At 49.9% G+C, this 13466-nt stretch overlaps 2 protein-coding genes across 4 annotated transcripts in view; one reads left to right on the top strand and one right to left on the bottom strand.

The window, feature by feature from the left end:
- SLC35F4 (solute carrier family 35 member F4) overlaps positions 1 to 13466 on the top strand; it is a 139959-nt gene that overhangs the window by 54388 nt on the left and 72105 nt on the right. The gene's annotated exons all lie outside the window — the stretch shown is intronic.
- Positions 107 to 1573, bottom strand: LOC136101771 (inositol 1,4,5-trisphosphate receptor-interacting protein-like 1). The gene has a single exon (XM_065838186.1). The coding sequence runs from the start codon at positions 1571 to 1573 to the stop codon at positions 107 to 109; it is 1467 nt and encodes a 488-aa protein (XP_065694258.1).

Below are 13466 nucleotides of genomic sequence, written 5' to 3'. Positions count from 1 at the left end.
GCTTTCTCTGTCCTGCATTCTCCCCTCTTTTTTTTCCTGGAAGACAACAGTCGCCTGCCGGCAGCTGTGACCACCGCAAACACAGCTCTGCGCAGGAAGAGCTCTTTCAGTGTCCTTGGAGCGCCAGTGTACGAAGCCAACGTTGCAGCGTGACAAACTCAAGCCACGCACTCTCACAGGCATCAGGATCCTGCTCCAGGTGGCGGAAGAGGTTGAGCGGTTCAGCCGTTCGCAGAGCCTGGGGCAAGATGATCTCCTCAGGCACGTTCTCGTTGCCAATGAAGAAGTGGTTCAGGCGTCCCTCCTCCAGGCAGCTCTGCAGGTACAGCAGGATGTCCTCCAGCCGCTCCAAGAAATCCCTCCTGCCCCAGTCTGGCAGGGGTATGGTGGTCAGCAGGTGCATCATCACGGTCTTTAACGTACGGGTGGAAAAGTCCGTGTTCCGCAGGCTGTTGGCGCAGAGCTGCAGGCATCGGAGGTGGACGCTGTCAGGCTGAGCCTGGCTGGCAATATGCCTGAGGAACTTCATCTCTGCCACAGCGTAGCTCTCCGGCCACATCGTGCTTGGGGTGTAGGCGGCCTCTGTATTCTGGCTGCTCACGAAGATGTCCGAGTCGCCTTGCCTCACCCCAAACATCAGCTCAACGAAGAACCTTTTCCCCCCGCTTTGTGTCAGCTGGAATTTGCAGGAGCGGTCGGAGGGCAGCACTGTTAGGCAGTGTGTGGCTGACTCAGGCAGGATCCTCCAGGAACGTCTCAGCATGTCCTGGAAACAGCGGGCGATTTTCTGCACGTCGAGGTAGGAGTCAGTGCAGAGGTCGTGTAGGATGCTGGGGCCCTCATCCCTCCACTGCTCCTCCTCGTGGTCGTGGAGGAAGCAACGTGGCTCTCCTGCCGGCTGCTCCGTCTCACAGGTGCACACCAAGTCCACACGGATGCAAAAGTTCCTCACCGGCCCCAGGTGGCTCGGCTCGAGGTGGAAGATGTGTCCACGGGGGGGCTTCAGGAGCACAAGCAGCCGGTAGGTGATGTCTTCTTCACGGGGACTCCAGCCTTCGAAGGCGCTGCCCACCTCAATGGCATTTTCCAGCACTTGGTACCATGGATCGAAGAAGACATACTTGAAGACCAAGATGAATTTTTCCACCAGGTGCTTAACAGCCTCGCTCTCTCTGTCCCAGTTCTGAATTGGCCTCTGGATGCGCCGCACATAAAGCCTTCGCAGGTCATCTGCACCTCTCTCTGGCCCACGGCTCCGTTTCCTGAGCCACCAGCAGAACCCGAAGAGCAGGACCAGGACTCCAGCAAGGGCCCAGCAGTGCCAGTGCTGCAAGGCATGGAGGAGCAGGGATGCCCAGGCAAAGCCGCTCTGCTCCTGGTTGCTCTGCTCCTGGTTGCTCAGCTCCCGGCTCCTCTCCTCTACCTCCCGCCACAGCCGAGTCATCTCCCGGCTCAGCATCTCCGCACGCTGCTCCATGCGCTCGCGCGTCTCCTCATCCGGCTCATAGCCGACCGATTGAACGTTCAGCGTAAGAATTTGCCAAATCACCAAGAAAGTGTCCAAAACAGCCATGGTCTGTGGAGAAGAAAGAGAAGGGGCTCAGTGGGGCTGGGCGGGATGGAGGGTGCTGGTGGTGGGGAGAGCGGGACAGGGGCCACAGGGAGCTGGGGGCAGGCAGGAGCGGGGCCGAGGCAGCTGGGAGGCAGCAAGGGCTGCCCCGGCCTGGGGCTGTGGCTCCGTGCCCTGGCCAAGGTGCTCCCGTGAGCGGCCGGGCCCTCCATGCAGGGTGAGAACCCAACCCCGGGGTTCCCGTCCAGCCCGGCCTCCCCCGGCCTGCGCACTCACCGCTGGCCCAGTCTGGACTGGGGCAGCGCTGCTGCTGGCGCCCCTGATAACCGCCCCGCGGGGACTCGTCCCCTGTGATGTCACAGGCGCCAGAGCGCGTCACAGGCACAACCGCCGGCCACCCCGCCTCAAGCAGAGTTGCCTCAAGCAGAGGTGAAGGTGGAAGCAGGTAATGGGTGATACTGGGTGAAATCGCAGCCAGAGGAGGGTTTCGGTGAGGTTTGCTTTCATAGAATGTCCTGAGTTGGAAGGGACTCACGAAGATCATCGAGTCCAACTCCTGTCCCTGCATAGGACAACACTTAAACCCAAATAAGGATTAAAATATTAACCTAACTGCATCAGCTTTGGGTATGGTGTTCCTCCTTTCAAATGATGGCATCTTGTTTTCAAGGACAGTCGCTGGCTTTTAGATTCACTGCCGGAGTTGGGATTCCACTGCTAAGTGTGATTAGGGGGACGATGGGGCTGCTAAAAGTTCAGCAGGACGCTTGGGCAAGGTGGCACTTCTGGGTTCAGAACGTGGGCACCGGTAGCCAGTGTTGTGGCACAGCTCGTGCTGCTTTGTGTGGGGTTAAATAAAACTGGGAGCTCGGTTTGTTTGCTCTCTGGGGAGCAAGTTGGATGTTGTGTTGGGATAAGCTGTCAGGGCTGTGTGTTTTGTGCCTCTTGCTTGTATCCTTCGTCTCTGATGTTCTGCTAAGGAGGGAGTAGGGATTTAGCAGAGACTGGAATAGGCAAGGGAACCGTATTAGAATGATGCTGTACTGCTTTTGAATGGTTCAGGTCAAACAACAATTTAAACTCTGATTTGTGATACAGAGCTGCATCCCAAAGCTGTGCTCAGCACAACACGGGGAGGTGGATTCCACCTGCCCCCACCATCCTTGCAGTACCTGGGTTCTGCCTTGTGTCCCACAGATTTCAGAGCAGTCTTTCATAGAATATATGTAATCCAACCCCTGCCATGAGCAGGGACATCTTCACCAGCTCAGGTTGCTCAGAGCCCCGTCCAGCCTGGCCTGGGATGTCTCCAGGGATGGTTCAGCCACCACCTCTCTGGGCAACCTGGGCCAGGCTCTCACCACCCTCAGGGACAACAATTTCTTCCTCATGTCCAGCCTGAATCTCCCTCCTTTAGTTTAAACCCATCACCCCTTGTCCTATCCCAATAGGCCCTGCTCAAAAGTCTGTCCCCATCTTTCTTATGGGCCCCTTTTAAGCACAGAAGGTTCACAGTAAGGTCTCCCTGGAGCTTCTCCAGCTGAACACCCCAGCTCTCTCAGCCTGTCCTCCCAGCAGAGCTGTTCCAGCCTCAGATCATTCCTATGGCTTCTCTGGCCCCTCTCCAGCAGTTCCGTGTCTTTCCTTAGGTGACTGTAAGTTATTCCAGCGTGTTTCAGTGCCTAAGGGTCCCCTTTCCCTCCTTGACCTTGATGAGAAGGCAGAACAGATTCCTCTCTGTGTTCTTCATGCAGGATGTAACAGCTCCAAGCTGCCTTTTTAGTTCTGGTTTCCATTTGTGTTACAGCAATAAGGAAATACTGAATACAGGCTGCATCTTTAAAATTATTGCTGGATGATCCACCAGGAACCCTCAGAGTCACCGAGGACTGAAGGTTGGAGACTATTCCACTGTGCTTACCTCTGATCTTGGGCTTTCTGCTGGGCATCGGCCCTCGTTGGAGATGGGTTCCCTGCCTAGATGGACATTTAACCTGACATGGCAGAATTGATCTTGCATTAACTTCCGCTTGCCCAAGGCAATGTTAATCCCTGCTGCCAACAGGCTGTACAATATTTTGGGAGTTTGACTTGTCGTTTACTTCAGCGCTTGTTATTTTTTGCAGGCTACACTCGGTGACACCATGAAACAGGCTAAAGAAAAGGGGTGATGGGGAGAAGTAGGTTTGTGCTGGGAGGATAAGTTTTACTGGCCGTGTGATGTTTTTCACTTCTTATTTGAGCTCTGAATGTCTTCTAGGCTTTGGAGATACTGTAGGACCCTTTTGGGAAGGGTTTATCCCTAGAAACGCGTGTATTTGGTGTGAACAGATGTTTAGCTTTCCACCTGGTTGCTGTTTCTAGCAAATTCATTATACGTGGAACTGGACAATAGTCGTTGCAGATATTCTGACCTCACAGTGACTGACTGTTGTTTGCTTTTCTTTGTTTTATTTTGTCATGTTCAATGGTTTTCTGCTCATCCTGGTGCGGGCCAGGAAGCTGCTTCCTGCAGAGCCCGTCTCACAAAGCCTTTTGCACGGCGTTTCTTCATTCTGCCTGTAGCGTGGTTACGTTTTTCCCTGTACCTTTGGCTTTACCAGGAATTACGGTCATGTCCAGCCACTGTCTGTGTTTTATTCATAAGGAGACCCTGTGACTGCAGAGCAATATTGCCTCATGAGGACTGTGTGTCTTTGAGGTACTTCAGTCAGTTAGCAATGCTTTCCTTCCCTCCTTTGTAAGTGGGTAAGATGCACATGTGGATCAAGCAATTGTTTTTAACATATTTGTTCTCTTCAGCTACATTTTACACTTTCAAGATTGCACATGGCCAGCTGGATGCAGGTAGCTTCCAAAGACCAGTTTGTGAACTGGAGAACAGCTCAGCTTTGCTTTCATAGAATCACAGAATAATTGTGGTTGGAAAAGACCCTCAAGATCATTGAGTCCAACCATAACCCACCCCTGGCACTGCCCCATGTCCTGAGAACCTCATGTCCATCTGTCCAACCCTCCAGGGATGGTGACTCCAGCACTGCCCTGGGCAGCCTGTTCCAATGCCCCACAGCCCTTTGGGGAAGAAATTGTTCCCAGATCCAACCTCAACCTCCCCTGGCGCAACTTGAGGCCGTTTCCTCTGCTCGTGGCGCTTGTTCCTGGGGAGCAGAGCCCGACCCCCCTGGCTCCAAGCTCCTTTCAGGCAGTTCAGAGATCAGAAGGTCTCCCCTCAGCTCCTGTTCTCCAGCTGAACCCCCAGGTCCCTCAGCCGCTCCCATCACACTTGTGCTCCAGCCCCTCACCAGCTCTGGTCCCTTCTCTCAACCCACTCCAGCACCTCAAGGCCTTTCTTGGTGTGAGGGGCCCAAAACCAACCCCAGGATTTGAGATGCGGCCTCACCAGCATCAAGTACAGGGTGACGGTCACTGTCCTAGTCCTGCTGGCCACAGTGTTCTTGATACACACCAAGATGCTGTTGACCTTTTTGGCCACCTGGATACATGCTGGCTCGTGTTCCTTGCTGAGGGCTGGGCCTCATGAGCTTTGCCTTGTGGAGCAGTTCAAATGTGAGTGTTGGGTCCCCGGGCTGACCGAGGGTTTGGGCAGGAGATGCGCTGGGGTCTCCTCCCAGCTGGCGAGCAAGAGGTGGTACCTCTGCCTTGGCTGGATAGGACGCAGCATCCACATCGTGCGGTGTAAACATCACTTAGTGCCTCAGCGGTGGCTTTTTGGTGACCTGGGTAGCTCAAACGGAGGAAACAGCACTCTGAGATCTCCTGGGCTTTTTGTGGTGCTGCCTCTGCTGCTCCATCCCTTTGGAGGAGCGATCTGGCCTTGTCTCTCAAAACCAGCTCTCTGCTTGGCACTGTTTTAATCCTGCTCGGTTCAGTGATCCAGTTAACCAAACAGGCCCTCAAACGTGGCGCGGCCCAAGGGAGGAAGCGGTGGGAAGGGAGAGCATGGCATGTTCAGACAGGGAAGGCAAAGGATGGAAACGCTTGAAACTGGCTTTTCTACCAAAACCGGCACCTTGTCGAACCATCCCCGTGGCGTGAGTCAGATCTCTGCAGCTTGGCTGGGCCGGATGTGGCAAACGGCTCCATCTCGACCGTGTCCCGGCGCGGTCACCGCTGCGGCAAGCCGAGAGCTCGGCTGAGCTCAGCATCCCGACAGCGCTGCGGCAGCACCGGGCACAGCAGCTCGCGGCTGTTCCCAGCAGGTACTTTGGTTTATATATAATTTATCTTGTTTGCAGGCAGGGAGCTCGCTGCCCTGTCAGCGCAGCGGGGAGCGCCGCCGTGCTGGGACTTTCAGTCTGGACTTCAAACGTGGGTTTTGAATGCTCCAAATGTTCCTCTTCTGCCCTGAATCCAGTTTATTGAGTTTTTGGGGTCTGGCTTTTACCTGTGGTTCGCAAAACTCGTTGTATGTGAACAAAGCAGGGTTAAAGTGCTCCAGAGAATCCGATCTGAAGAAAAGCACAGCTCTGGTTTGTGAGGGTGAGTGTGACAATGCCAAATACATAGAATCATTTTCGTTTGAAGACACCCTTAAATCACCGCGCCCAACCCCTGGAGAATCCAAGCTACTGTCTTTCAGTGTTCCTTAGAAGATGAGCACACAGGTGCGATACCCGGGGCTGGGTTCAGTGCGTGTGCTCAGATTTGTCTGCATTTAAAGACGTAGTTCAGTGTCTGCTGTTCTCTGCTGCCCTGGTGGGGCCGGGACTCGTGTGGTCTGAAGTGCTTTGCGTGTCACTTGGGCCGTGCAGGACCCGTTGCCTCCATGCTCTGGGTTCGTGCACCAATTCCATGCCCGGTGTGTGAGATGCGGCAGCTCTGAAAGGGTTACACGATGTTAAACACTTTGCAGTGTCTGTGGGTTGTGCAGAGATATTAGATAAGGTGATAATAATGTGTATTTAGGGTAGTTTTGACCTTCTGTTGCTGCCTGCCTTCCTTCTGAAGATGGATTTCTTTTTTCTAGAAAGTCTGGCTGCAGATGCTCAAATGGTCCCTACTGGTCCTAGTCAGCCAAGTATTTTTTCAATTAAGAAGTGAGCATCCACTTACTCCAGAATCCCCAAATATAGGCTTCATTGGACTTTCCAGGAGGCCCTACACTCTTCAGTTATTGCTTACAGTTTTCCACTTATTAGAAATGCCTTGGTCGTGTGAGCTAAAAGAACATAAGACTCCAAGGGCACAGGGTATTTGTGCAGCCTTCCAGCATCTCTCTGCTCCCGAGAGGTGGTTTTGCTGTTCCCACCCAGCTTCTACAAGGTGTCTTTACTGATCACGGGCTGTTCAGCAGGGCAGAGTCCCAGCTTAATCAAATCATCTCCAGTACCTCTGGTGTGATTGTCTATATCTGACTATTTATAGCCCAATACCACGTGCATCAGGCGTGTGTCCCAGATTGTGTCTGAGAGTATGTTTGATAACAGATTTACAACTGTGGGAAAGAAGCGCAGCGACGGGCACAGAATTTAGATGGTGCTGCTGCATATTCGTGTTTCCTAAGGATGTTACAGAAATGCAGGGGTGCTGCTGCTTAATGTATTCACTTTACCCCATCTGTGGTTGTACCATTGACAGGACGTGGGAAGCAGACCAGCAATCATTTCAAGAGATACATCTGCTGCTGTACCTGATTTCTGGGGAAGATTTTTGCAGAAAGACAGTGGATTCAGCTGGTACATAAGCCTGTATAGGATACAGGCGGTACCAGGTGGATGTGTATGTTGAAGGCATACAGGCATACCTGCCTGGTTTGTAATCCTCTCTCAGTTGAAATCCTGACATCAAGACTAGATATCTTCAATGTGGCAACACCAAAATGGAGCTGAGCTAAAGCAGAAAGCCATGAGTGAGGTTCTGCTGTGCGTGAGCAAGCAGAACGGATTTTTCCGACGGGATGGCTTTGAAGGCAAAGAAGCGTAAAGATTATAAAACCCTCCAAAGTTTGCTCCTGCCTACGGCTGCGAGGCTTGGAGTGATGCCTCGTGACCCTCCTGCCTGCAAACTCTTTTTGCTTAATGCAAAGCTGGCAGAAATATTGGCAGTTGATAAATTAGCGTCTTTATTTGTCATTTCAGTCAAGACGCCTCGTCTTTGTAACAGATGTGGACAACCGGTGAGACTGCAGGCAAATGCCTGAGCGCTGGTTTCGTCTGAATTAAGAGAGGGAAGATCTACCTACAGAGAAGGAATAAATGATGCATGCGCTAATTTTTCCCCCACTGCTTCTGTTTTTCTCCGTCACAGGTGGAAAACTTCAGCTGCAGCTTGTGTATGACCATTTGAGCTCCTTCAGCTTGAAATGTCAGGGAAAGGGCTTGACAAGGTGATTCGTGGAAGATAATAGTGCTTTGAGAATTTCATGGAGAGATGGAACTGCGGCAGGAGTGAAGCAGGGTTCTGCACTTGGGTAGGAAAGGGATAAATCTGTCGGAGAACGAGGCGTCATCTGTTCCCTTGCTCTGAGAACAGCTTGTTTTTCCAAGATCTGTCCCTTCACATGGGAGAGCTTTGTCAACAAAAAAAAAGGAGGGGAAAGGAGTTAAAACTTCCTGCATAACCTACAATCCCCACTGGTCCCGAATGAAATGAGATGTAAGCACCTCTCTGCCTTTAAATAGCACATGGGCAATCAGTCCTCAGAGCCTGGTGATAGCATCACTAGCACTGATTGGATTCAGGGAATTAAACAAAAGAACCAAATCTGTGCTGCTTTCATCTGCATGTGAATGGCTGAGGGAAAAAATCAATACTTGTTAGCTAAATAGGGACAATATTGTCAGCGCTGAAAGTGATTTTCCATCCTCTATACTCTATTTAGAGCTTGCGAATGATCTTGTGTCTGCTCAGCTGAGCCTTGGCAGAGAAGACAAAGGATGATACGGGGGTTAAGGCTGGAAATGGGACTGAGGTTTGGGTTTAATTCCCTGCTGTTCCATGAACTCCTCACGAGACCTTGGGAGTATTCTAAGCTTTTTGCAGTTTAGGCAACATGTCTCTTTTTTACGTGCCACAGTCATTTAGATGGGGAACACTTGTGGACTGGAAGTCTTTGTTCATGACCAAGTTCAACTAAGTCTGTCTCCTTTTGTTCGTGGTGGATCTTCCTCAGTTTTGGGTTGATGGTGGTGCCTCATCCTTCTGCTGTATGATCTATTCCCACTGGTTAAACTGGGAAGTCAGAGGGGCCGTTAAACCTCGTTGTGACTCTGGTCATGGCCAAGATGCCTTGGCTTTTCCCTTTGTGTAACTTTTCAATATAAACTCAGACTAACAAGCAGGCAGGAAAGGTGTCTCTGCCTTTTGTCCACGCCAGCTATAATCTGCACCGCTTTAACTGGCCAAGCACTCTTCAGTGATTTATAATTAACAGAGACACTTTCAATGGTTTGTGGCTTTTTTTTCTCGCTGGTCCTGCCTATGTTTGAAGTGGCCTTACCTGTGTTTAATTTTGCCTTGTGGATTCTGGAAGAGAAACACAGATTTAAGCAGTTCAGAAGAAAGATTAAGCCATTGTTTTAGCTGATCTTCATGCAAAGGAGCCTGCTCTGCCTGTCTTGGGTTTGAGAAATCCTATTATACTGCAGCATAACTTGGAGGGAGGATTTAAGTGATCATGTTAGCAGCCCACCTTACACTACTTTTAACTTTTATTTGCACTTGATAAGTCTGCTCTTGGCAAAATAGCTTTTGTTGTTGTTGTTGTCTTGAAAAATGAGTCCTATCATTTGTTGTGCTGCAGCACGGAAGCATTTTGCAGTTTTCTCTCTGAGGAGTTTTAGCAGTGTCTGCTACTTGGTGATTATTTCCACTTTGAACCCAACGTCCACCTGAACCAGAGCTGTTGCTACGAGGTTTCCGGGAGCCTCACAGTCACAATATTCTCCATGGAGTTCTTGCAGTGTACCTGGTAGAGCTGCGAGGTCTCTCGTCACCGGTGAGTTCTTTGGGATGTTCGTTTGGGTATTCAGTTTGTCCTTTCTGACAAAGCTTCCTGCAAAAGAGTTTTCTTCAAAGACACTGAGCTCCTTAGTCCAAAGCCACTTGAGGTCTTAGAGCTCTCAAAAGCCTTCAAACGGTGGCATTTCAGCCCGTCTGCTACCTGCAGAATGATCTCATGTATTTCCCAAAAGACAGTCACAGCGCATCTCCCCTGAGACCTCATTAGGAGATGAGAAGACCTTCCTCTGCGGACTTATGGCTTGGCTTTCATCAGGAGACAACACAGAATCATTTTGGTTGGAAGACACCCTCAAGATCATCGAGTCCAACCATGACCTAAATCTGGCACTAACCCATGTCCCTAAGAACCACATCTCTGTGTCTTTTAAACCCCTCCAGGGATGGCAACTCCACCACTTGCTTGGGCAGCCTGTTCCAATGCTTCACAACCCTTCACAACATTCTTCACACCTGGGGTGGTGTGAGACCTCTCGAGCTGTCCTGCCATAGAGCGGGAGGGGTCTGGTTGAACTTAGTGCCAGCCAACTCTACTGCAAGAACGTTTTGTGCCCGTGTCGAGGGTTTTGATTGCGGGGTGATAATAAAACCGTGGAAGATGTATTGTTAACCTCCCTCTTCCCTCCTCCGCCCCCTTTTGCCCTTCCTTCTCCCCCTTTCCCACTCAGGACAGGCAATCGGGAGGGAAAGGAGGACATAGAGAAGAGAGCTGGAAAAATTTAAAATGTTTTACTAATGCTACTGATCAGAATAGAGAAAATAATACAAAATACACAAAACCAATCTTGGAAGTCTCAGCAACTGCAGAGCCGGTACCTGAAGTCCTGGACTGGACTCTGCAGCCAACCGGAGCTGGATTCAGTCTGTCACTGGGCCTCAGTTTGCAGGGACGACTCGCAAGGTCCTCTCCTAATGTCGCCATAAGGAAAAGGGACGAGATCCTCGTGATCTCCCACTTTTATATGAAGTATCACGTGAATGGGATGTTATACACAGTTGGTCAGTTTCTTGATCACCTGTGTCTCGTTGCCCCTCTCATGGGATGTGAATCTGTCCTTATCAATAACTTCTCATTCCATTGCTATGTTCACCAAAACATGTGTCTGGTTCTCCAGGAAAATGCAGCTGATATGAAGCTTTAGCTGACAGGCAAATTCACTAAAAGAGAAACTTGGTTTTGACAAAACCAGGACAGTCTGGCCAGGGATCTCTGGCTCATTGTGCTGCTTTGTAACGTGTAGCGGTGCTGGCGATTTAATGCTGCTTTGCCCCTGTGGACTCGGATCAGAAAGGATGAGAACAAAGCAAGAGCCTCATGAAAAGGCCCTTGATTTTTGTTGGAATCACAAGATTGCTGGCACTGTCTGGAGCGCACCAGGACCCAGCGAGTCATTTCTCAGAACTTCCTGCCCTTCTGGAGGAGAGAGCCTTAAAAATTTGGCTTTCTTTACGTCTTTGCAGGAATGGTGGCTTCAGGGCTATTGTGAAATCAGTGCAGCGCAGTGGATGGTTGTAGCAAATCCTTTCCCTGAAGGAGCTCTCTGACATCTTCTTTGGTGTGTACAGAAACTGCCTGCAGGCTTGACAGGACTGTTGTTTGCTGGGGTGGCTTGGAAGAGCACACAGGTATGGAAACTGGTCCCAAAAAGCTCTCTTGCCCCGTGGGTTCTGAGGTGTTCTGCCTCCGATCTTCACAGGCCAAGCTTTGGTGCAGATGTGCTGTCTCTGCTGGGCCTCTTACCCTTCAAGCTAATTCTCCTCTGTGTTTTTCCTTCTTTCCAGTTTCCTTTTATTCTGTATTCTTCTTCCATGGCAGTTTCCAGTGTTTCTCACCAGCCTTATAGTGAATTTGTGTGATATATCTGCTCTTCTGTCCTTAGAACCTCCAACATCTCCTATCTTCTTCACCAAGTGTCCTTTGCAATCATTTCCCGATGACACCCACAGTCGTTAAGGTGGGGTTTGTAAAGCTGTCTTTAAAGTCATTCCTGGGCCTGATGTCTGCTATGTGCTACATTTAAAACCTCTGGTTTTAAAAATCATCACAGGAAAGCCGAGGAGCATCTGCTTCGCTTTCACAGACAGAATGTCAGCAAACTGCTGGGGTGACCAAAATGATGTGGTCACTAAATCACTGCGATGTTTGCCGTTGTCAGGTTGGAGTTCTCCCACTCGAGCCTAAAAATAAAGCGCTTTCAATTCTGCATGTGCAGGCAAACCGTCACTTTATGTTAAATGGATTGATTACATGTTCTGCTTAAGTGTGCCCAGTGAAGCAAACACCACCAAAACCGGATCATCTTCTCTGCTGTAGCATCCTTTTCACTCCTAAGACTTCTTTGAAGAAATCAGAGGGTCTATTTAGGCTCGGTCTTGAGCATTCAAAATTGGCTGGATTTTGCCCAACTTAATCCTTTTCATGGAAGAGCCACTTGCTATCCAGTATGTATGAATGCCAAAGTGGCTAAAACAAATTGGCATCGGGTACGTGGTGGATCCTGCAAGTTTCCACTCTGCCCTTGGAAGTCTGTGATTTCCTTCTGATGCCAATATAGTCCTGTTTGGAAGTGAAGCGAGAATTCAGCAGTTGTTTCCACGTTGGCTGGATGGCCTGGCAGTGGGAGAGATCGCTTGTACGTGGGTGTCATGAGGGCTGACAACGTCCCTGGCAGCGTGAGCTGCTGCAAAGCTTCCATTTTAGTTGTTTTTTACAGAAATTGCACTCATAACTTTAGGCCTTTCTTCAGGTGGAGGTGGATGCGGGTGCAGGCGATCGCTACCTGCAATAACTGCTCTGGTAAGGCAAGGTGGGTGATTACACCAGTGTCACAACTTCAATCAGAAGATTGAAACTACTAAACCTACCTGGTCCAAAAAATATGTTTTGAAGTCATAGCTCAAGCCTTCACTTTGTTTAGCCTTGTCTTGGAGGTTCAACTGGTCTCTTAACACTATAGCAGAACCAGTTTCTAGAAAGTGTGTTCTTGCCTTCCTCGTTTTTTGTTGCTTTTGGTGTAACAGATGGAATCCAGTGTCTCCGTGCTATAGTGTTTGCTCTAGATTTCTCCACCCCACAGGCACTTTCACGTGTTCTTTTCCCCAGAGAACACAGATGAGCGTGGTCAGAAGACCCTGAACAACCTGCACAACCCCTGCAAAAAGCCCCTTGGCTCTTGACTCATCCTCAGAGCAGCATTTTGGAGGTTCCAGAGGTGAACAACTCCTGATGAAGCAGTCTGGTCAGCTGCACATACACAATTGTTTTACAGCTAAGTGAGCTGAGGTGATTTTTATAAGCTGCTCTTTTTTTGGATGGGGACACATTCACGTGTTGTTTAAGGGCAATTTTCAAACAGCCACGATTGTCTTGTTGGCTTCTGAGTGAAAGGTGCCTGTTTCAAACCAAAGGACTTTGGGGAAGTTCCTGCTCTAATATCCAGACAACTTAGTCTGCATGGACGTTGCTGTGCTAGATTTCTTATTGACTGAATAAGACTCGTTTTTATCGTTTTAAGTGGAGCTTTGGCCATCTTTGGCTTTACTTGAGTTGTTTGGTGAAAGGGTAGAAACACCCAGTTGCATCTTTGCTGTGCCAGCTGGGGACCTTCCGGTCCCACTGGACTTGGCTACAACCCCCATCACAAGTAGAACGGAGGAGCTGCTCAGGTGAGTTTTAGCTCTGAGCATCATCAGCCGCACACAGCTCGCAGTTGTATTCCTCGCAAAGCAGCATCTGAGTGCTGGAGCACCGGGAATCACCTGAATCTCCTGCCCTGTTATTTACTGATGCTCAGAGAGGTCAGTGGCTTGTCTTCTCCTTTCACTATTTGCCCATGCCACAGGTGGTTTTGACCAAATGTGCTATATTGTTGTCCTCTTTCCAGATTGAATTATTCTTTCTTTTTTTTTTTTTAAA

The sequence above is a fragment of the Patagioenas fasciata genome, chromosome 5, assembly GCF_037038585.1.
Source record: "Patagioenas fasciata isolate bPatFas1 chromosome 5, bPatFas1.hap1, whole genome shotgun sequence".
NCBI classification, from domain to species: Eukaryota; Metazoa; Chordata; class Aves; order Columbiformes; family Columbidae; genus Patagioenas; species Patagioenas fasciata.
The sequence above is the reverse complement of the archived record's forward strand: the minus strand, read 5'-3'. Positions and strand labels throughout refer to the sequence as shown.